The sequence below is a fragment of the Megascapheus bottae genome, unplaced genomic scaffold, assembly GCF_031878675.1.
Source record: "Megascapheus bottae isolate mThoBot1 unplaced genomic scaffold, mThoBot2.hap1 H_1, whole genome shotgun sequence".
NCBI classification, from domain to species: domain Eukaryota; kingdom Metazoa; phylum Chordata; class Mammalia; order Rodentia; family Geomyidae; genus Megascapheus; species Megascapheus bottae.
Genome location: NW_028327858.1, coordinates 2,805,001 through 2,829,937, shown reverse-complemented (window position 1 = coordinate 2,829,937; position 24,937 = coordinate 2,805,001). Strand labels below are relative to the sequence as shown.

At 41.1% G+C, this 24,937-nt stretch overlaps 1 protein-coding gene across 2 annotated transcripts in view; it reads right to left on the bottom strand.

Moving 5' to 3' along the window:
* Positions 1 to 600: 600 nt before the first annotated feature.
* LOC150038998 (prospero homeobox protein 1) overlaps positions 601 to 24,937 on the bottom strand; it is a 48,253-nt gene continuing 23,916 nt past the window's right edge. Inside the window, exons 4-5 of one of the 2 annotated variants that reach the window (XM_090328136.1) lie at positions 24,588 to 24,782; positions 601 to 1,279 (exon numbers count right to left, since the gene is read on the bottom strand). In XM_090328136.1, the coding sequence (XP_090184262.1) occupies positions 1,091 to 1,279; positions 24,588 to 24,782 (384 nt within the window). In that variant the 3' untranslated portion in view covers positions 601 to 1,090. The remainder of the gene's footprint in view (positions 1,280 to 24,587; positions 24,783 to 24,937) is intronic. The other variant, XM_090328137.1, reaches the window with a different exon arrangement.

The following is a 24,937-nucleotide window of genomic DNA, read 5'->3' as shown; positions in this document are numbered from 1 at the left end:
ATGGATCATTCTCACACATGCTCCTCTTCATACTCTAATGAAGATCAAATCCCATAACAGCTGTCAATAAACTTCCAATGTAGCCAAGGATTTGATGGCCAGTTGGGATTGTTTTATTCCTCACTGTACAATGATATTCAGAAATTAAAGTTTCAGGAAAAGTGTGTTAAATAGACATGGTCATCCTTTTAAGCATATAAATGAAGTAGAGCCAAGAGCCAACTTGCAACTCATGTGCCTTTCAATATCTGGAGCAAAATAAATAGAAATGATTACAAGTGATAGAGTTTTTTCTATGATGATGGATCTAAGCTCATTTATTAAGAAGAACCTGCTATGAAGTGTACATAGGGAACTAGAGAATCATGTATAAGTTTCTGGTCTCATCTTCAGTTTTGTAAAACAAAATTTCTTTGCCTACATAAGGAACCAGTTAGATCAGGAGAGCCCACTGTTTCTCTTAGGAAGAACTTGATAGTGATAGTATTTCTTTTTAAATTTGGTCTTTGGGGATATTTTTTTTAAAAGTGAGCTGCTCTTCTGCCATTAAAGATGTTAAGAAAACAGTTACTTATTGAGTCTAAAACAAGCAAAGTTTTTAAGTATATGAAGTGGTTCTACTGACTTTTCGGACTTTCAGACCTTCTTAACAGAAAAAGCAATAGACACATCACCATCTGAAGAGTTGGGCTGTGTCATAGATTTGCCTCCACCACTCTCTATTGCAATTTGCCATTAATCAAGCAGATGCATCTTGAACAAATGCCCTTCCTTGCAAAGAGAAACTTTACACATGCCAACAATCTTCTTTTTTCCCTGAAAATCAACCCTAGATTAAGTTTTCAAATGTTAAGGGCCTTGGGCAAAAAGTAAACTAAAGGTAGAAGGAAAAGGACCATCCCCTTGCCATGGAAAAAAAAAAAAAAAACAAAGGAAATGAGAGAAAGTTGATGAGGAATTACCAGCCGATTTCATAACATATCCATGCCTCCCATACACATATATCTGAAATCAAAATCTCAACACTAGAAGTTGGACATCCAAAGAGGACTTCTACTATTCATACATTCAGAACGAGTTGTTCAAATTTCTACTCATGAAGCAGCTCTTGTAGGCAGTTCGGGGATTTGAAAATCTCAGGGACTTCACTATCCAGCTTGCATATGACCTTGTAGATGGCCTTCTTCCAGGAAGGATCAACATCTTTGCCTGCGATAATGGCATTGAAAAACTCCCGTAATGTGATCTGCGCAACTTCCAGGAATCTCTCTGGAACCTGCTGATACAAGGAGACAATGGCATTAATAAAGTTTTCAGTTTCAAGTCCATAGTTCTTCAAAGGAAACTGAGCTAAGTTCATTCTTTGAGAAAGGAGCTTACACGACACCTGCAATTTCTAAAAATGGCCAGCCTCTATTCTCTTATGTAAAGTTGTTATATATAGCACCATTGTTATGGGGGTTGACAGCTTTGTAGAGTCGAGAAAGAGATTTGTACAAAGAATACATGAAAACACATTAAACAACAAGGACTGCATCATGAACTCAGGGACAAAGAAAAGTGTCCTAGCATTTGAGACTTCCCACATTGTTACATAGATTCATTTTCAGAAGTTAATGCACATTTCCTGTCAATTGCCACTGTGGAAACAAAATATGTGTTCTCAAATGGAACAATAAATAATTGAGCATCTATATAAACTAAACCCACATTGTCACTGAAGAAAATCTAAAAATCTCACCTTCCTGTTTTTAATAGAAAATTGCTCACTTAAAAACTCAGTTGTACTACAAGATACTCAACATACAAAAATGAGCAAGATAATGACATTAATCCAAAGTCAGGAGATATCAAAGCTAATCCTAATATACTACATCAGAAACTATTTTACTCAGAGAGGAGAACTGTTCCACTGAAGAATGATTTATAATCACTGAAGTGGATAATTACAAAAACCAACATTGACTGAGTGCTCAGTATAGGCAAGGCATCATGCCACACGAATTTGATTGTTATTCCACTATCCCAACTTCTGTACAAAGTGTGATTAGTCCAATTATACTATATGAAAACTGAAGCCAGGGAGCTACCTGTAATCCTAGCTTCATAAGAGGCTGAGATCTAAGGACCCAGGCTGGAAGCCAACCAGAGAAGATAAATCTTATCTCCAATTTACCAGCAAAAAGCTGGAAGTGGAGATGTAGTTCAAGTGGTAGAATACTTGCTTTGAGTAAAATAACTAAGCAAGAACTTGAGGCCTCTGGTTCAAGCTCCAATACTAGCAAAAACAAATCAATAAACAAACAAAACCCCTGAGTCTCAGAGAGAGACCAAGAGAATTACAATATACCAAGAAAAAACATTTCCCCAGTATGAGGAACTACTTCAATCCCTATTTGTTAAGCCTTCTCTTCCACAGCAACTAAGTGTGTGTGTGTGTGTGTGTGTGTGTGTGTGTGTGTGTGTGTGTGTGTGTGTTCTCTTAGTTGCTGGCTTATTATTCTGACCTCTTGGCTAGAAGAAGGGGCATTGATATTCTTAGTATTCTTTGTAAGTTACTTGTACAAGTAATGTAGCACCAATATAATGTTCCAAAATAACAGATTCACAGCATCATTTCATGAACTTATTATTTTCCAAGTACACATGGACACTCACTACATTTCTTTTGGTGGGGTTACTTGTACATTAGAAATTCATTTTTTATATAAGGTGCAGAGTATGAGGAGATAAAAGTAGCTCAGTTGTACATGTAGACACATCTGTCAACACATACGTAAGAGATGAAAGATTTTCATCTCTGTTCAGACATGCCACTTGCCAGAGTCAAGGGGCAGAACTACCATACTGCGCATGCTCAATCCCTTTCTCTTTACCTTGGCTCCACTGGTGCACTAGACCTTCTAGTAAGAGAGGAACCAGTAAAGAAAACCTAAAATAAAGGAAGCTCATGCTTTCAATAGCAATGTGCTTTTTAGGAAAAATCTAGTAACTCTCCACAAACAAAGAAAGGCCTCCTTTTGGACTCTAGAAAAAGGGGACGTTTTTAGCAGTCGCTCAAATCACATTGACACTTGTTCATCTATCCCATCAGTTTCCAGTGCTTCCTGGGAAATTCCCCCCTGGAGGTGACAAACTATCAGTTCCAGCAGCCATCTCATCTGGAGACATTCCCTTATTTGCAGTCTTCAGGAGTGCTCTTTCCTGCAACCCCTTCCCTCAAGATAATCCTCCACATTTTATCAAATGAGCAATACTGAGGGAGGAAATGTGGCTAAAGCACAGTTAGGAAGTGTAACTACCCACTCTTAACTACTTGCTTTGGGAGCTATTAGCCAAATGCCATAGAAACATAATTATCAGCATTTATTGAAACAAACATTTCAAGAAGTGTAGTATAATTGGCCCTGGGCAACAGGGTCTCCATGGACCTCTGTGCTCCTTCAACCTTTAGGGAGGAAGCATGGCAGAAAGCTTTGAAGGAAGAATGGTGTGGGCAGAGGCTTCAAAGAAAGCCAGTAGTCCGGAAGCCTTGCCCACCCCAGGTCCGGCCCACAGCCTGTCCTGTAAGCCAGGCATCAGGGCAGGGAATGGACTTCATAGAGATTGTCAAATAGAGAATCATCTACAAGAGCACAAGTCTTAGAAGAAAGAGGGTGGTTGTGAGATTTGCATGAGAACCCAGAGGTTCTTCAGGGCATTGTAGTTTACCTCGTAATTTTTATAACTCACCATGCTTGTTGTTTTGGTGGTTTGTCTCCTGTTTAAACATGCATTTCCTGTGGCTATCCTTGTGGCCTGCTCTGGGAGATCTTTTATGTCTTGATGTTATTTTTACCTACTCACACTTAACTTCAATTAACTTTTCACAGGGTGTCTTTACATAAGGAGTCATAGTTTTTATTCTGTGTTCATCCATAATGTTCAGAAATCTCTTGGGGAAAGCCACTTAAAAAATAGAATAGTTGATGGCATCTCACCTTTTGCTCTTAGTCACATTGCTCTAGCTGGCGTCACACTCACATTTTCCCTCAATACTTAAAAATGGTGATAACTAAGATAGGATTGAAAGAGTCAGAAGAGATCTCAGAAAGTATTATTTTAAGGATGCAAAAACTATGAGATTTTCTGAGATGAAGATACTACTATAAAGAGACTTATGGAAATACACATTTCTCCATTCTCCATGAACTGTGTTGGTTCCCTTGTTAATGCTCGTATGTATGTATGTATGTATGTATGTATGTATGTATGTATGTATGTATGTATGTATGTATTGTCAGTTGTGGGCATTGAACTCAGGGTCTGGATGCTGTCCCTACACTTTCGTGCTCAAGGCTAGCACTCTACCACTTTGAGCTGCAGTATCACTTCTAGTTTCCGGGTAGGAAATTGGAGATAAGAGTCTCATGGACTTTTTTTTTTGGCCTGGGCTGGCTTTGAACTGTGATCCTCAGATCTGTCTCCTGAGTAGCTAGAATTAGAGACATGAGCCATCAGTGCCCAGCTTAATGCTTTTTTCTTTTAAAGTCACTTGAGCTTTTCCAAGGCATCCTATCTCAGAAAATTTGTGAATCTGTAATAGAGAAAAACCACTTCCAAGGAGCTAATAACTTCAAGATAAATGGAAATGGTGTAAAAAGCTGCCAGCAAGGAAGCTTTGGTAGCCTGTTTATGATTGGAAATGGATGGATTGTGTGTGCAAATTCTTTACCAATTTAGTACTTTCTCTAAGGCAATACACAGACAGAATGGACTAGGGTAGGTAAAAAGGAACTTTATATGAGATCCTCTAATACTGGAGCAACTGAACTTTTTTTTTTTTTTTAAGGTGGCTCCAATGATGTCATCGTGGCAGGTAGCAACTGAGGCTAGAATTTCACCCATGGAAACAAGCACCCTCTGCTGTCCACATGCAAACCTTCCCATCTCCATTTACTAGAGTGAGAGGGAGGCCCTCCTCACATTTCAGGGGGTCATCTTCGAACTCAGGGGTATGATCATGATCTTATCCATATTTTTCTGCACCTCCTCACATCTAATAGCTTTCTAATCATTAATAAACATCTGCAGAAAATCCCTTAGTGACAAGTAATCCCTTATCTAGGTTTCTTTTAATAGAACCTAACAATCTGCAGAATGAACCCTAGAGTCTGTCTCCTCAGCATCAGGTGGCAACAGTCAATCAAGCCACTGGAATGCAAGACAATGCAGCCTGCTGGTGGGGGGGGGGATGGGGGGAGAAGGCCATGCCTTTGGACATGCCACAGAGGGGAAAAAAAAAAACAAAAAAACAAAAGGCTTCCAAAGTCTCTGGCTGAAACTCCCAGGCTATTGTGGGAGCTGCTTTGCCCAGGCGTTCTTCAGGAGGGGAGAATGGAAACTTTGCTTTGATAAAAAGCCATCCCAATATAGGAACCTCGCCCCAAATAGTCTTGCCTTGACATTTGGAGAATAGGATTGTGACGAGCTACTTGAGTACAGGCAAAAGGGGCCGGGCCAACAGTATCTACCAATTTCAGCACAATTGTTTGTACTCCAGTCTCCTCAGGCCTTGTGGTCTTTAGGGAAAAGGGAGAAAGACATTTCAAGTTTGCTAAGTCCTCAGCTGGGTTGTAGGTACACACAGTGTGATGGGTTGGGTGGCTGTTACGCTATTATTATTATTATTATTATTATTATTATTATTATCTTAAATCAGAATGAGTGGCAAAGACATCCCCCCCCCTTTTCCTCCTCTTCCCAGTTGCTTTACCTTCAAGGATGATTTGTTTTATTAAACTGACTGTCCCTAGCCTCTGCAGTACATAATAAAAGCCTGACATAGCAGGCTGCCTGCCTTCTGTGTCCTGCAGATACTCATCATAAGTGTCAGGACATACCAAGGTTAGCGGTCACTGGAAGTGTGCTTGCTGGCCCAAACCTTGCCAAACGCTCTTGGCAGCTGAATGAATGTCACAGAGAATAGAAGGGGAATTACAAAGGTTAAAAAGAAGACAGCCTCTCCTATTTTCTAGAGACAGAGAAGCTGATTTTTCACACCTCTGAAACATCCATAAGCTCATTCATCAGCCTCTTGCGGGGGGCGGTAACCTTGCCCTTTGCACAGGTCTCCATGGACACCCCTCCATCCTTGATCCCCTTTAAAAACTGACTGGTCCTGATTCTTCACTGAAGTCATCTTCACTGGAATGGATAGCGAATAAACGGGGTATCACCTCTCTCCTCAGCCCTACCCAGAAACCACAGCTCAAATGGCCTATTAAGCTTATCAGTAGATTCCGATCTTATCAAGGGAGATCATCTTTATAGCTCACTTTTCTTTTCTCCCTCTCAAACTCCTTCTAGCAGAAAAATGGAGAAGGATGCATCTGTACCATCAGAACTGGCTATGGGATGTCAAAGTCAAATCCTGCCTAGCATCTCAGTGAATTATTTGGTGTGTGGGTTTGCTTTTCTTCCTCCTCCTCCACTTCTTTCTTTTAATACTATGAAAGGGCAATAAAATGCTGACTGTAAGAAGACAATGTCAAGGAGAAAAGGGTACTGGTATTTTGGATACTCTTCACTGCTCGCCTTGGAGAGAGAGTTATTCTTGTCACAAGCCCTTTTGTCTGCATCTGCTGACGGCTTGCCTGTAGCCAGCAGCATACTTTAACTGTTTTGTCACCTCCTAACATCACATGCATCAGCTGTTGGGCTTTTGTTACGGGTATTGTAGAACTAATCCGCTGTGGCTGTTCTACTGTGCAGTAAATAAAACAGAAACGGGCCTTCTCAGACTATTCTGCATGAATATTTCACATGGCTTTTACAACTCCGATTCACAAAATCAAATAAATAAATAACTCCCCACCCCCTCCCCATGCATGAAACAAAACCCCTCAAACTAGCCCAGATGCCTCCAATTCAACCCACATTGAAGGCCTGGGTGGAAGGCCTTCCAACCAATTGTTTTAGTGAAGTTGAAAGACCAGAGTTCTCAACTTCAGTACCTGGAATTTGTAGTTGTGATCAGAGGGAAACACATTGAATGCTTGAAACTAGGTCTGAAATCTGCAGACCCACTGTTTTGCTCTGGGCTTTAAATGTGTGTGCGTGTGTGTCTGTAAGACCATCCAAAATACATAACATTTTATTAAACTACTTTGATAGTTTCCATCTCCATTTTCTTCCCCTTCACCCATTCATCTGAAAGGGGTTAAAGAAAGATGCGTGTACATTTTGTTCATCCTAAGAGCCTGTTTAGCTTGTGTAGGAGCCGAGAATAGAAAACCAAACTCCACAGTGAAGGTTTTCAAAAGTGAATCACATTATGAGCTCTGTGGCCTGGTGAACAATGTCTCAAGCATAACCAGAAAGGCATTTTTTTTATGACTTCTAAAAGTCTTTGGAACAGTTCAAAGGAGAAAGGACATCTACTCGCATGTGCACATACACTTATACACTATGATCCTAGGAAAAGAAACAGTTGGAGTACTTTCCCAAGCATTCATTCACCCTAGTGTGCACACGATTCCTCTAAACAAACTCACCCAGCCCTGCCGTTTGTTAAGTAAATATTGATGGAGGAGAGCCCTATCTCCTGACAGCAGTGGCACAAGCTGGGGACTTGTACTGCACACAGAGTGGAGTTAAATGGATAAACTCAGATGCTTTAGTAACTCTTCATAGTGATTATCAGATGAAAAGACAAGAACCGATACATTATTACTGCTGCTTCTTGTCCATCCCTGCCAGAGGCAGAAAAGAGCAATCAGGGAGCTATGAAATATGGTCAAAAGATGCTGTTATTGTATGCATTTGTGCATATTTTCATCTGTGTGTACAAGGACTAACCAGCCCTTAGAAGCAGAGACACAATGGAAGATGCTAACACTGAATTGCAGGATTCTCTCTTAGTGTCCTATCCTTTCTATACAGGGCAGGATCAGATGAGGAAAAAAAAAAACCAGAAATGTGCCTGGAACAGCATAAGATTTAAGTTTGTGGTTTGCACCTTTAAGGACTCTAATTCCTGGTTAGCACCTCACAATGATCTATGAATGTATGCTGAGCATTGTCTGAGAGATACCTTCAGGAGGTTTGCTTGAACTATTTTATTAGCTGAGTCAAACAAATTGAGAAAACTGCTTTGTGTCTTCTAAGTTGTTTCTGTTCATTTCATAATTTTATGACTCAGATCCTATTTTTCTGCAGGGTCAGTAAGCTGAATGGAAATACATATGTGTGCGTATGTACATATATGTATAACTGGGAAAGCCAGTTTTAAAAATCATCTTTAGTGATAGTTTTTGCATATTCACCACTGAACTCCCTGGTCAAGAAGCAAGGTGTTATATTTAGAGTTCCTACCAAGAGGCTAACTGGCATTTGAATTTTATTGGGATGCTCTAACTTTGTTTGGAAAGACTGGCATTGTCCAGGAGTGCTGGCTGTGAAGCTGCTTTCAATTGCCTGCACAGTTACACCAAATCAGACGGGGAACTGTTCTTCACAACTGCACTCAAGACTAAAACCTCTCTCCCTCCTGTGCTCCAGGGGACTTTCAGCCTGCACACACTTTAGAGGATTCATTAATTCAATGCTCATGCAGTTTAGGGGGCCAAGAATGGGTCCAATTCCTAATGATATGTTTTGCTATTCAAATACAAGAAGACCAAATGCTAGTGGGAAGTGGTTATAGCTCAAGATTGTCTTTAAACAACACCCCTCCCACACACACCCTAAAACTATTTCCTTGGTCTAAGGAGCACATGGCAGTAAGTTTTCCTTCCTTCCTTCCTTCCTTCCTTCCTTCCTTCCTTCCTTCCTTCCTTCCTTCCTTCCTTTCTTTCCTTCTCTTTCTTTCCTTCCTTTCTTTCTTTCCTTTCTTTCTTTCTTTCCTTTCTTTCTTTCCTAACTTCCTTTTTTCCTTTCTTTTTCTTTTTTTTTCAATGAAGCCTCAAAAGAACAATGTTCTGTTGAGCAAAATTCAGTAGCATTCTGTAAACATTAATTTAAGGAAATCAATAGACTCAGTGAGCTAAAGCCATATTGCAAGATAAACTGGCCAGAGTGGCACTTTGTCAAATAGATTTTCGTTTTCTCTGCTAGATAAAGACAGTTTCAAAATGGGGCAAACGTGTTGCAACCAAGGTTTGAAAAGTATGTGGCCTTCAGTCTGCTTGTTCCTACTACAAAGCTGGATAAACATACTTTAAAAATGATAAGATAGGCTTTGAATTGATTTGCCTTTCAAAATTTACATATAGTAGATTTTATGATGATCTCACAGAAAAAGACTCCAACTAAATGTCCTGAATTCACATTAGCATATGCACTTAAAAGTGGTTAAACTGCAGAAGAGAAAGAGAGAGAGAGAGAGAGAGAGAGAGAGAGAGAGAGAGAGAGAGAGAGAGAGAGAGAGAGAGAGAGAGAGAGAGAGAGAGAGAGAAATGTGCTTTGCAGACAGTTTCAGTTGAGGTTTGACTTTGAAAAAGAAAGAAATCTTTATTCATGCTGACCTGATGGACAAAAGGTCTTCTTGCCAAAATCTGAAAGCCAAACTCTCCAGTGAGTTTGAGATCAGAGGTTTCAACTGGTGGAAGCGGCTCAGTTTTTGCTTACCAGGAAGAGTCAAGTTCACTTTGGAAGGGACTGAGGGAGACTGTTTCCACTCTGGGGGATCTATGCTGAACTTGTGGCAATTACAGGTTGGATCCGCACAACTTCTTCTAATGCCATCCCAACCCTAGTAAATACTGGTAGAGTCACAACCAGGGAGACCATGGTAAAAATGGCCAATGTAACACAAAGGTAGGAACAGTCACTTGGAAAATGCTAAATTTCCAAGGAAAGCTAAGGACCTACCTTGAAGGGAAGCTGGAACTCCATGGAAAAGGACTCCAGGTACTGGACTTGGGTCTGCAGGTAGAATTGTGTCTGTTGTGGGCTACATCCCTAACCTGGATGTCTCAGAGGATCATCTGAATGAAGGGTGGAGACAAAGCCTAGGTATTTCCTTTGATTCTTCACCTGAGTTTGAGTCTTTGCCTTTGAAAGTGAGTATTGAGGAAATTCAGAGTTCATGGTAGAATTTGTACTCCTTTATAAGATGTTGATAACTTACATGTGATGAAAAACTCCTTTAACTACTCACAGTGTGCTAGGGTTGGAGCATTTTGAATTATTGTGACTGTCACATACTAGAGTAGAAGGTCTTAGTAACTTCACCTGAACTTGTTAATAAATTGTGACATGTTTTAAACTTATCATGTAAACATATCATGAACTCTGCATTCCAATATGAAAGTAAATAAAATAATCTTTTCCATACTCCCCATAAAGGTGGTACCACAGAATGACACATGGAGCTGAAATGTGGTTCACTGACTGTGCTTGAAGCAGCTACTTTATTTGCTCATGCATGGAAGTCCTGCAAATATATGTGTTAGGAAACAATGATTCCATGTTGTTAGTTGCCATTTTCCTTCTTTCTTAACTTTTGTGCATATCTCAAAGACTGACTCCAAATGCAAATCAACCAATTAACAAGTAAAAATACCCAAAGCAAAAGCATCTGAAACTAAAATTGAGTCCCTGTTTCTTTCCCCTGCAGATATTACACAGAATTCTGAGCTTTTAGAAACAACCAGAAGCCCCCTGCAATGGAAAATGACTCGTTGAAGAAATGACTCGTTGAAGTAAGAACTAGACCAAAACTATTTCATCGAACCAGCACAGGATTTTTGGAACCTCAGAACTAAAAAAAAGTATATCTTTGAGCTTCTATTCCACAAGAGGGAGAGACATTTAGCTACAAGTCAGCATACTTGTTCTATAAAGGGCTAGATAATACCTACATATTGGCTTTGTGGGCCACATTAAGTCTCAATTGTATATTCTTCTTCTTTTTTTTTTACAACTATTTAAAAATACAAAAGCCATTTTTAGCACCAGCAAGGCCTTAAAAAACAAAACAACAACAACAAAAGGACTGAGGATCAGATCTGTCCTACAAGCCATAGTTTGCCAACTCCTGCTCTTCTCTAAACTTGAGGGCTCCCAACTTTTCTAAAAGACTAATGTTCTCTCATTGTGCAGTAATCCTGCGGGCCTGGCTGGGTCAGCACACCAGTTGTTCTTGTGGGGGTGCTGGGAAGGACTCACCCCAATTCAACCTGTGATGTCAAGGCCTTTCTCAGCTGCAATGAAGGCTGGCCATGTCACTGGGAACAGAGTTAATAAAGCATACATAGGGCTGGCCAGGCATGGGAAGGACTTCAGTCTTACCTCATTTTCATTAGTGTCCCTGCTGGTAATGATTCAGATGTGCTAAGTGGAAAAACTCCATCCCTGTTTCATGACACATCAGCTCCATACTCCAGTGGAAAAGTGAGCAGTGTGGTCAGTAGATCAGTTAATGGCCCAGTAGACTTTACATGGAGATGGTCCATATAATTCTATGCCACTAATGCCTGACAAGAAGCTGACTATATCTTGAAGTTTAACTTTTACTATTTGCCAGCGGAGGTGGTAAAAACCAATAGGGTCAAACTTGATGCCATTTTGGGATGGGAGATTATCCAAAAACAACATGACATAAATGCTCCAATATTGTGTGAAGGAAAGCCGGGGCACAGATAATCCACAGGTACTCCTGTTTCATTGGAGAATGCATTACGTGATTGTTTTCTGCAAGAGCTTTCTCTTCATAATTAAGCTTTGCTTAGGCCAATATTAAAATGGGTTTGTGTGTTCTGCATTCTGTTGATGGAGTAATGTGAGTAAGGAGCTTAGGGAGTTGCCAATAGGAGGTGGGGTTCAGGCAGGATAACTAGAACAGCACTGCTCATAGTAAGCACCCAAGAGAGACCTTGTGATACTGATGGTAATCAAGCAGAACTTCAGAGAGCAGCAGACCATGGGGATACTGGCACTCTGCTCCCAATAATTGATGGCATCCCAAATAATCCCTGGGTCTTTTAAAGTGTATGTGTTGGTGGGGGAAGGACAAGGATTATCAGCTTCAAACTTATCCCTTGATTTTTACCACAGAATCTTGATTCTATTAGAGAAATTTTGCTTAGCAAAACTAAGAATGAAATGCTCAACTTATTCTCCATATTCACGGGTTCTGTATTCAGAAATGCCATCAACCTCAAATTAGAAGAATTTGGAAAAAAAATCGTGACTGTGCTGAATGTGTACCTATTTCCCCTCCATCATTATTACCTAACCAAACCAGTACGGCAAGTATTTATATTGCTTTTGTTGTTTTGTCTATATTATATATAATCTGGCAATGATTTAAAGTATACAGGAGGATGTATACAAGGCAATTTTATGCCATTTTAAAAGGAACTAAGCATCTTAGGAGTGTGACCCCAAGAACCAGTCCTATGACTGTATTTCAGAAGGTATATAAGACCTTATGATAGGCTTTAAAACTACTATTTGCAAGAAAGGTAACTAATTTGGAAAGGCAGGGAGAGACTCTAGAATGGACTTGGGAATTTGCAGGTATCTTGAGATTCCTACTAACATCTACAGGGGCTTGAAGTACTACTCTGGGTGTGAGGTGGGGTCTGAGGGTGCTCTTAATACCGAAAGCTGGCCCTGCCGAAAGGCAATTTCAGAAATCTATATGGGGATTTATCTCTTGTACTGTCAGGTTGCTGAAAGCGACTGATCTTTGAAAACAGTCTCTATATCAAGGCAATGAAGTGGCCTTGAAACTATAAGCTTTCATCTTCCTCTACTTAACTTGCACATCTGGTCATTTCTCTGCCTTCGTCCTTGGCTAATCCTTAGCGAATGGATTCCCTTTCCCTGGTACCTTTAGTACCAGACTTGAATATGAAAAGAAGAAGAAAAATAGGAAGTAAAAAAGGAAGAGAATTTGGGTACACGAAACAAAAGAAATATGAAAACTACATGTCTGAAAGCCTTCTATGGGGATTATCTCCTCTCTACAAACTCATATACACACAAGAAAACTATCCCAACAGAAAATAATTTAATAACCTAGATGACTAGTAATCCTTAAAGAAAAGGATGGGTTATTTTTGGAAAAATTATCAACCAAACCTGATAGATAAGGTAGTTATATCATCTAAACAATTGATTCTGTCCTGAAAGAGGGGAGATATCATGTATTCTATATAGTTGATGGGAAAGTGTGGGGATACTTTCCTCTCAGTTTCATTAAATCTGAATCACCTAGAAACTCAGGGGATGATGGCTTCTCTTATAGATGTCCTCATAGTTTGGCCAAGTCAACAAATCAAGTGAGCAGCAAGTATACTGATTAATGCCAATTTAGCCGATGAATTGTTTATGAATTTGAAAAATTAGTTTCTATAATCCCAGGAAGGGAGTTGCCATGTCTCCAAGGGTACTATGGAGATTTAGATCTGCAAAGAGGGCCCTGGGAAAAAATGAAAATGAACACCCTGGAGATTCTTACTGAGATAATTAAGCAGAGGCAGAGTCACCAGGGTAGAAGTGGCCCCACATGAAAACCATCTGGATTCCCAGGGCCTGTACTCTCACAGCTCACAGCTCTGCATTGTGGCCAGGACTCCAGAGGCTTCTGTTAGAGAATTCCGGATACTTCTATTCTAGAAGCACAGAAATTCAGGGCCAGCACAAAGCTCTGAGTCTGATCTTATCCTTTTCCTGGTGAGCAAAGCAGAGCCCTGAAGGATGGAGGGGCCAGAGCTAGACCCTTCCAGCTAGTGTTCATTCCTTCACTTTCTGGCATCTTGTTGCTGCCCATTGCATCTGGAACAGAGAGGTCTAGAATCCTGGACCAGTACTAGGATTCCATTGCCTTTACTGCTCCCATTGGGGTAGGAGAAATCGCTTTCTCCTTTTCACATCAGTTTTGTATTGAATACTTGTCCCAGTTCTGGTGACAGCTCTGTTGTGATTTACTTGTTTACACTTCTGTTTATGAAATGATGCCATTGTTGAGCCATATTGATGCCATGGTTGAAGATAGACCAGTGACAAGGTTGCATTTACCATGCCCTCTAAATTACAGATGGGGAAACTGAGGGGCCACTGAAAGTGGTAGAATGGGAATCCAAGCTTCATCTGACCAGTTCCAGTGGCTATGAGCTCAAGTTCTTCATTAGCATTGGTCCAGAACCACTGACAGTGGAATACTCCCCAGACTGTCTCCTTTTTTCTCCTCTCCTCTCCTCTCCTCTCCTCTCCTCTCCTCTCCTCTCCCCTCCCCTCCCCTCCCCTTCCCTCCCCTCCCCTCCTCTCCTCTCCTCTCCTATCTTCTCTTTTCCTCTCCTCTCCTCCCAATATTTTAATTACTGAAAACACTCAAACAGCAGGATGGTTCTACCCAGGTACTCTTTATTTGTCTTGTAGGGAAAAAAAAATCAAAATTTCCAGAATCAGATAAATTGATCTCCTAGGATCATTTTTAACCCATAAGTGCTACTGAGATGCCACACAAGAGATCCAATGTCTGGGCATGAATTTGTGGAGCCATCCAAAAGGAACTGTTGGGTGTGCATTAGGCACTCTCACCCAGCTGTGGAGTGGCCAACCGCTCATGGAACTCTGCCCTGTGCTTTAGTAATGGTAAGCATCCCTCAGAAGGATACAGTCAGGGCAGAAGCGCATTATGAAGGGCAGCGAAAATGATCAGGGGTAGCCCACTTACTGTATGGGATTAGGCTTTTAAAAAGGATTAGAGCTCCTTAATCTGCACAGATGAAGATTAAGAGGGAGCAATGATCAAAGTCTATGAAATCAGAAAAGAAACAGAGAATATGGCTTCTACCCCATCCACAAATCCCAGGATATTATAACGAGGAATATCCCCATGTAGTTCCCAGGAAAAATCATTTTAAGAGCCATTAAAAAAAAAAGAAGGTACTATTTTCACAGCAGGTAATAAATGTAGAGCATTATTATCTTGAAGAATGGTATATTCTGAGAGTGGGGTTAAGTTTTAAAAAGATTTAAACAAACCCATGGACTATAAAACCATAATGATCTAATACTGACAGACTAAGCACATTCTGGTGCATTTGAAAATGAGTCGTTCGGTGAGAAGCACCAGTCTTTTCTCACGCGCTCTCTCTCCTGATGCTGGGCTGGATGGTCCACCGATCTGACCACCTCCCTCCTTACCTTGTCAGCTGAGTAGTTCATTGCTGTTTGGAACAGGGCTCATGTATCTTCTCATGCCTAATTTCAGTATACGTTAGGAGATCTCAGGAATATGCTACAACAGAGCAACTCATTCCTCAGAGTTTTCACTAATCCTTTACCAAGGCCTTTGTCCTAGGGTTTTGAATTAGAATTCAGAACTACTGTACTGAGTCTCAGGAAAACTCCAATCATATTTCAGAACTAAGGCAGAGAAGTTTAAAATGTTGCAGGTTGCAGTGGCTAGGGGATTAAAAACTAGCGAACCTATGGCAGATGCTGCTCATCATACATTAATATAGATCAATTAATGCAAATTTAAGGGGGCAATCCAACATACCAATTACATAATACCCCTCCCTGCCCAAGATATTAGGCTTAAAAATGGATGGCCATTAATATAAATGTCAGCAAAACTTCATAGAAACTGCAGTTCTGATAAATATGTAGAATAAAACTTTCTAGAAGGGAACTGTTTCAACTCAGTTTCCAAAGCAGCTAAGTGTTAATCACTTTAAGTATCTAATAATAGGTCATTGTTGGGGGTTGGGAGTCTATGGGAGCATAAGGAAGGGCCAGGGGATTTTGGTAGAGGGTAGAGTAGATAAGAAGATTCCGTTTATAGAAGAAGAAGAAGAAGAAGAAGAAGAAGAAGAAGAAGAAGAAGAAGAAGAAGAAGAAGAGGAGGAGGAGGAGGAGGAGGAGGAGGAGGAGGAGGAGGAGGAGGAGGAGGAGGAGGAGGAGGAGGAGGAGGAGGAGGAGGAAAAAACTGGACAACCACAGCATGCTCAGTTATTTCAGAAAAATAGTGTGTGGACTCACACTTGAAACTGCCTTCAGAAAAAAAATTGGTAAAAAGATGGCAATATGCAGGAGCAAATGCAAGAGCCAAGAGAAGAGAGTGGGGGTGGGGTAGGAGGTGGGGATAGAGGAGAAAGACATACATACGCTAAACAATATCTAATAAGCCCTCACGCTAACCTTGTCTACCATCAACTGGAAGCAATCACTCCATATCTGTTCAAATTGCAAGTTTGAAAATGGTAGTCCCTCTCAGTGGGGAGCCATTCAAAGTCACTATTGATGTGGGAAATGAAAAAGTAGGAGAGGTGGTGAGGGGTTGGGGAATTGGGGTTCTGGGGTAAAAAGTCACCTTGTTTCTCGTTGTAGACTCGGGAGAGATTTGGGCAAGAAAACTGGGCCATCTGGAGTTCAGAAGTCCAGGAGAATAGGGAAGAACCAGGGAGATGAATGCACGATCATCATCCACACAAAAGAACGGGGCAAAAAGAAGCCTGGATTCGGGCACTCGCGTCTGGCAAGGAGGCCGGCAGCAGGAGTAATGAAGCATTTGTGGTGTGGGACGTTTGCCAGCGCAACAAAGAAGATGTGCCTGGGCTCTGCAGATGTGCCAAGGCCCCCAGAGCAAAATAATGACATAATCACCATCAGTGTCACAGACCAGACTGTACACAAGGTGACAGGGGAGGGGAGGCCTGTAATACACACACAGGGAGGATTCGCCATGGCCCACAACGGCTGCGGCCCTGTGGGTTGGGGTGTACAGAGCTTTCTCTCTGCCAATCGATGCCAGCGTCTTAAGTCCTGGGGTGAGGCCGCTGCCCCCATGGTTGTGTGTTCTCTGTCCAACCCCAGTCACTCCCAATGAAGAAAGAGAAATCTGAAAAGCTTCAGAGAGACTTGAATTGATTGGAAGAGGCTGAGGAAGGAGGAGGAGGAAGGGGAGAAGGAAGTAAGTCACATGGTTTTGTGAGTCCAACTCCTCTTGCCTGGAAAATTCCATTAACCTGAACCCTCAACATACAACTTAAGGGCATCGGTGTGACCACGGATGTCATATGTTTCCTACTGTAAAGAAAAAAAAAAAGCTACAAGAAATATTTGAGGAACCTGTCCGGGGAAGGGGACACAAATTAGCAATAAATGGGCTGGCTCAAAGTGAGGGTAGAAACCCTGCCAGCCATGAACCAGCCACCACTGCTCATTTTAAGCGCAGTCTCCCAGCAGGCCCTGTCACCTGCCTGTGGCTCTAGCTCAGTCAGGTGGGTGTGTTAGTACAGCTGTCTGGCTTTTAAGTGACTTTTGTCAGTTTGAAAGTGAAAGTCTGTTTGAGAAGCTGAAAGAACAATAGCTCTGAGCCCGGAAGAAGAGCCCCAGGCACAAAGGACTTGGCTATACCAGTGTCCCTTTTCATTGCCTCTCATGAAAGATTCATAAGAATAACTTTAATTTTTTATGACCCCCTTTTTGGGGTATGACTATATTAGTTGTGTCAATGTTCGCATTCAGGTTCTCTTTAAATACCAAAAGGTCTGTTGTGAGATTGTTTTCAATGAGCACTGGGCAAAGAAGAATCGATTGTGGCTATCTTTTGGGTCCCTCCCTATTCCCCTCCCCTCAAAAGAAATCACTATCAGAGACACAGATTTCCTTTCAAGATGGTTCCTCTCTGCCCTGAAGCTGCCATGAGTGCTACAGGGTGGTTCTTTCAAACCTTACTAATTTGCTAGTTCAACTCCTTAGAAGAATAATGGTATTTGTTTTTCTTGGCTTCACTCTATTTTTAGAAACAGTAGTATAATGATCATTAATAGACAGATATCCTTTTCCTATACTTCTCTAATAGCTAGTCTCCACATTCCATCTTTATTTTGTGTCTCAGCCAAAAAAAAAAATGGGGAGGGGTGGGGACAGATTGTATTTGTTTAATGACAAGTTACAGAACAACATTGAAGATTGGCATAAGGCAATGCTTGAAGGTGAAACCATATTTTTTTCTGACTAGAATAATAATCTACTTTCAGGAATTAAACTGTGAATATTTCACCAAAAAGAAATATTCGGCAAACTATTTATCGTAGCACATTTATATTGGACGTACTAAGGAGAGACATGAGGCCGGAGCCATTAAATTTTCTTTCCTGGGGCTGACAAAGCCCCAAATGGTTGAAGCTAAATCCCCTTCTTGGGGAACAAGGAGAAAAATTGATTTAAAAATGTTATCTACTGTGGGAAAAGGGATCACCAACTTAACAGCTAAGCTTTGGTTTTGCTAAGGGAGTTTATTTAAGCTAGAAGCACATAAACAGCCTCCATTTCAATAGGCTGTTAGAACTTGTATTTAATCCAGGGTCCAATGCAATGATCACATCCCATGAAAGCTCCAGCTACCACCAGTGGCTCACAGAAGGGAATTTGGGTTCTTCCCCCTATTGATAACCCTTTGTGGAATGAAGGATAAGAGGCAAGGCAAGGAGAACTGAATGTCAGACAATAGATACCCCTTTGCACACTGTTCCCAAACTTTCTTCATCTCTGGACAATTAATTATGAAGGCCTTCCTTCGGTGTAGATGCAAGCCCAGCGGAATCCTATGGCTGGCCCAGCACCCCAGCCGCCACCTCTGTGTTTGTTAAATGCTTTGCCTGTTGGGGTACAGCCACTGAGAGAGCCAATAGATCATTTGGTGGGGTGGGGCAGGAGGTGAGGGAGGAAAGCAAAAGATTGTGTGTGTGTGTGTGTGTGTGTGTGTGTGTGTGTATGCCTAACCTTGTATAATTCTATTCTCACTGTGAAATCATCCATACACAAAACACAAGGACAGTTTTTTTTAAAAAGAGAGAAAAGCCACGGGGTAGGTTACAGTCAGAAATGGGCTCTCGGTGGTGTGTTAAAAAGGATGGTCTTTTCACCAAATCATTTCACAGAGGTAAAACAGACAAACACAAAGAGTTGAGACTTTTTCTCCTACATTAAATGGAGTAACTGATAAGGTCAGACATATGATACCTAAAGACATGAATCTGTGAACTCTTGAAGTCAAAGGGCCTCTCTGTGCCGAGGAACAATCTTTCAAAGGAAATAGATCATAGAACTCCACTGAACCCCCTTTAAACTTTATGAAGCAGGAGGAGAAAAAGCTCTAAGTAGGGAAGCTTGACAGAAGAGCCTTGAACTATTTTCTGAAGGAAAGATGAGACCCTCCCTAGGCTGCTACAAAACATCTTTTTTTTTTTTCTAAAGGCTCCTCTGAACTTTGATATGTGCCAAGACACTGCTATTGAAAGCTGTATAATTATGTGCGGTAGCCACTGTAGAAAATGCTTTGTTCACCCCAACAAAGGACAATAAGCAAAGTAAAGCGACATTACACTGTATCTTTTTCTTTAAGAATGTTGAGAAAGGTCATGGAATGCTATAACTAATAAAGCTGTTGAGTAAGGAGGTTTTTTTTTTTTAAGTTGATCTTACTGTGCTTGAATGTAACCCAATGACAAAAAAGACACAGGGAGCTAAAAATGCAATGACATTACCAAACAGATGATAAATCAATGGGCTCGCTTCATTATTCTGATGAACACCTTGCATCTCAAAAGGACAGTGGTATATAAATGAAGCCTGGTGCATCCATACTGGGGAGGGGGGCTACTCCTCTCTCCCTCCCCCCAGCTCTTCAGCTGCACTTCCAGCCCACATGGCCTGGCCTGGCGTGTTCTGTCCTTCAATTTCAGGCAATCATTCTGTAGAAGGAATATGTTCCCAGACAGCCATGTGTGTACATATATTTAGAGAACATTCATTTGGTCTCTTAAAAGATCAATTTGGCTTGTCAATGTTGGAACTGGCAAAGGGAAGAAATGGTGTTTCTTTTCCTTCTAACCACCCACTATGAGTGTGTTGTGTGAGCTCCTTTAAATGGCTCAGCAGCTTGGAGGCCAAAAGACAGCAACCACAGTAAAAGGTTTTCACTCAGGTGCCTGTCTGCCAAATGATCACTCATCTTTAAGTATCTATTTAGGGCACAGGGAAGTACTTCCCTAGTCCACCTGTCCTCGTTCTTCTTTAAAGAGATGACAGTGTGAATGAAAGATTTGCAAATATGTCCAATCTTTTTAAACATGGGTTTGGTTAAAAGCAGGAGTAAGGGGAGGGGAGCTTGGTGGAGAGAAGGTATTAGTAAATGCACATGTTGGGGTGAGTGGGTTATGGCAGGCATGCTACTTTTTAGCTTTCTATTTCCAAGAAAATCCTTTAAGAGATCTGCAGAAGTGCCCTCTCTTACCTGTCACACATCCACCTAGCACATGTCAAATCCAGAGTCTGTAATAGAACCTGAGCCCAGTGAGGTATACTCTGATTAGAATGATAGAAAATGGCCTGTGAGTGAATCTAGTTTTTTCCCCCTATTTACTTCTCAGCCTTTCATCTGAGAACTTGGGCCTCAGTGAGGACAAGGGAGATTAGTCATTGTAACTGGGAACTTGGATTTCTGCCTACAGGTAAATCACTAGTCACTCAGGGTCTTGTGAAGAATGTCCAACAGAAGAGTTACTCCACAGTAGTCAGAATGAGAAAGAGACTGTGTGCCCAGATGAAAATGGGTATCGCCTTCTCTTCTCAATGTATACTCAGGCCATTCCAAACCACCTCTGGACCTTTTCCTTTCCTAGATATACATTATTAAGTGACCTAGCCTGGGTAATGCAAACTAACCTGGATTATTTGGTCTCCTTAAATTAGGCATTTTTTTTTTTAGCTTTTGTAAGATATAGCAGCCAGTTGTCTTAGTTTAAGTCTTTACAGGTAAACTGTTCTCTCAACCTGACAGCTATTAGCCCCTTCCTTTTCTGCTACAAGTACACAGAGAAAACAAACAAACAAATAAACAGAAGTATCAGAACTATGATCTAAAATCCAGGAAGGTGTGCCAAACTTCCTTTCCCTCTTCATTAGCAAAGACAGAAAGAAAGAAAGAAAGAAAGAAAGAAAGAAAGAAAGAAAGAAAGAAAGAAAGAAAGAAAAGAAGCTCTTCAAAGCAAAGTGAGAATGAAGCATGGAAATATAGATCATAACACCTGGAAAGAATTTATTGTTGCCAATCTCATTAAATGTGCAAAGCAGGAGTGAAAAATGCACCCCAGAAGTGAACACTTCCCTCCTGCACAGCTTTACAAACTCAGGTTCAGAAGCTAGGCTTCCTACCCCACCTGTGTGGTGCAGCCATCTTCTCTCCCTTTAACACAAACTAAAAGTGTCATCTTGTTTTATCCCTCTTCATGTCTTCTTCCACATCCCCTGGGTCATCTCAAACTCTCATCACCCTAAATCTGGATGCTGTGCCAAGAATCTTAGCAATTGTGTAAACTGATACAAAAGACAGAGCAAGCTCTCTTGTCACTTTAGAAGATCCTGACTCATAAAGGCCAGGAAATACAGGGTCCAGAAGAGGAGAGAGCTGCAGGCCCCTCCCTCCTAGCCTGTGATAAACCTCCTCCCTCTGCTTTCTTTTCCCCCCAGGCCAGGGGTCAGCAACCTTTCTAGCCATGAGAGCCATCAGCAGCAGAGGGTAAGTACTGATGGTGCTAAGCAGTGACAAAGGAGCCATGGCACACTGACAGAGGAGAGAAAGGAGAAGCAAGAAGCTCAGAGGCACAGAGGAAAGAAAGAAAGAAAGAGAAAGAAAGAAAGAAAGAAAGAAAGAAAGAAAGAAAGAAAGAAAGAAAAGAAAGAAAGAAAGATGGAAGGAAAGAAAGAAAGATGGAAGGAAAGAAAAGATGGAAGGAAAGAAAGAGAAAAAAGATCTCATGAAGTAGGAAAAGCTGAAGTCCCCTTTTCAACTCTCTCCTTCCCTGGCTGTTCTTGTCCCTATTTAAAACTAGTAGAGCTCAAGGAAACCTTGCTATTTTATTAGTATCACATCATTATTGCTGTCTATAAGAAATGAGTTAAGGTTATTGAAACACTCTCAAGATCAAATGTAGCTACTTTATTATTACTATAAACAACTGATTGAAAAATTTAAAGATGCAATCATTAAGATGTTGATCAGTTAACAATCAGGTGGGTGAACAGATCATGTGACAACTGACTGAATTCTGTGGGTGCAAAAATAGGTATAACTTCAGTCCTTCTACCACACTTCATCTGTATTTAAAAAGTTTTAAAGTAGTAAGGCCCATAGGCTTGTGCTTTGCCATCTTGTTCTCTTGTGCATATTAAAACTATGGACTTAGTTCAGTTGAAGAGGAGAAACTTCAATGCAAGAGCAGAGCTATGCATTCACTATCAGCTAAGGTATTTGGCTGGAGGTGCTGGGTCTACTTTTGGCTCGAAGCCATCACCTACACTGTACACTGGTAAAGCTACAGTGATAAGGATGGCTTTTTAAGCATCTCACTTGAGCAGTGACCTCCTTGCTGAAAAACACAGAAAAGGAGGGATCCCCTTATCTGCAGCTTTTGTGACTAAATGTGCCAAACTGAGGGGGCTAAATAAAAGACCAAGGAGTGGTAGTGGATCTCAGGCAGTGGTATGTATGCGTTTGTGTGCTGTGTGCGAGGGAGGGGGGAGGTGGAAGGAAGAGAGCACAGAGCATATTCCTAGTCCTGCTTCTCACATTTCTGGAAAGAGTGTGGATTTTAATGAAGGGGGCAGCAGGCCGAGAATAGTGTAAGAACTTGTCCGAAGTCACATGAGAAGTGACAAAATTCCTTCCCGGGCCCCATTCTCCTTGCAGTGGAGCCGACTTAAAAATAGACACTGCAGATAAAGGAGAGGTGGCCTGGCTAGAAGTGGATATGATTCACAAATAGAGAAATATCAGATGTTAATCATATTAAGGAGGATTTAGAGGAGGCTAAATGGAGCCATTTGTTGGGTACCTCCTGATGCAAGCATCCCCTGTTTATGTCATTATGGTCCTTGTGCTGAGAGGAGGAGATTAAATTCCAACCAGGTAAGGTTTAAACCCCACTGAAAATGCTAATGTGCACTTTAAGGATCGAGTCCCCTGAGTACACGGGACAGCTGAAGTGCAGGCAACGTCTCATGATCCTTTGGGCCATCCTTTAATGAAGCTCAATGAATATTTATGTCACAATACAGTGTAAACAATTCACTGACACACAGTAGAAATCACTCAGCTTAGGTTTATAGCAAGACACTTACCAGAGAGGAAGGAAGATTAAGAGCTCTTAAATGAGAAGTCTTTAAAAAGTTTAACTATAATTCTACTTTCAGTTGGGGAAGAAACTTTCCTTATATTCTGTTACAACAATGCTGTTGTAAATGGGACTTGAAAAATACAGGTTTTGAAATAGTAGATCCAATATTTCTTTAAATTCCTACCTTTAGTGAGTTCATTGACAGAAAAGCATTCAGTAGCATTTTGGATGACAAGGATCCAAAATTGTGAATTCCCCATTTCTAAGTTTTCACACTCAGTTCCTTACAAGTTACCCCAACTAGTGGTTATAAGCCAAAGTTCTGCCTAGGACCACAGGGAAGATGGCCTAAAAAATGGGCCAGCAGGTACCTTTACTGACAAGGTCACGTCATGGTGCCTTTCTCACTTAAAATTAAGATACTTATCTATAGAAGGAATATAGGAACATTAACATAAATTCCCTGGAATAGGCAGATTAAAAATCCTCTCTTGATAGTGGTCCAACGTTGAGTCAAAAAGAAATAAGAAATGGACCGATTTTGTCAAGCCATACCCTGTTGACTCTCCTCTGGGGTTTGGCTTACAGAACTCCTGCCATATTCTCTAGCTGTTGTTGCCTCAGACTGTGAGACTCAGCAAAAATGCTTTTTTGAGTTCTGGGAGATTTGCTAGTGTTGTCTCACAGAGTCATCACGTGGCATTGAAAACTGATTGCTGAGGCACCACATTTGCCTATAAAGAAATGCCTTACTCATAGCTACACAACTTTCATTGTGGCATGGTGATGGCTTCCTGGGAATTGTCCATATTGCGTGGTACGTATCTAGAATGTGCACGTTGGAGAGACAACTAAGAGTGTACAAGCATGTAAGGCCAAAGTGTGAAAAGCTTGGAAATGTCTGCGTATGTGAAATAAAACATGTGCCTCTCTTCCCTGCACAGCAAAAACAGAAATAAAAATAAAACAGACAAAAAGATGTCGATGGATCATTTACATCTACACAGAATTCTCATCCTATTTCCTCCATAAAAGAAGTAAATGTTGGTTGAAATTAGAAACCATGGGAAACAACTTCTGTAGATACTATTGCACACTTATCAGCTCAACTGACATCCCAGAATCTAAACATGCCTCCATTGGACAGGGAGCCCTTCCCCGGAAGACAAACCACTTGGTATTTTCTCCCTGCTATCCTTTTCTTTGGCTTAAGCGGATCTCTTCCACACAAGCTAAGGAGACAGAAAAGCAGGAATGGAAATGGCAGTATCAGCATCCTATGATTTTGATGGGAAGTTCCTCATAGGTAGTCTTCTGTTCCCCTCATGGAACACAAAAGTAACCATCACAAAAAGCACATTTAGGGACAGAACTAATGGACATACATCATATATTTTCTTTCTTTCTTTTTCTTTCTTTACAAAAGGGAATCAGAGATGACCAAAACCCAAGATTAGTTCCTACCTCAAAGTCATTTGCTTTGTTGTAGTGCATGTTCAGAGCCCTGTAGAGCTCACAATCTCTGGTGATGGATAGCTCTTCTGTACTGGTGACTCCATCGTTGATGGCTTGGCGTGCATACTTCTCCATCTGAATGTAGTAAAACTCACGGAAATTGCTAAACCACTTGATGAGCTGAGAGGTAATGCATCTGTTGAACTGTTAAATTTAAACATTAGAAAAGGGATAAGAATATTGCCATTTTGTTCAATTTATTTATTCACTTATTTATTTATTGGGTGCATGTCCTGGAGTTAGAACTCAGGGCCGGGGGGCATTGTCCCTGAGCGTCTTTTGTTCAATGCTAGTGCTCT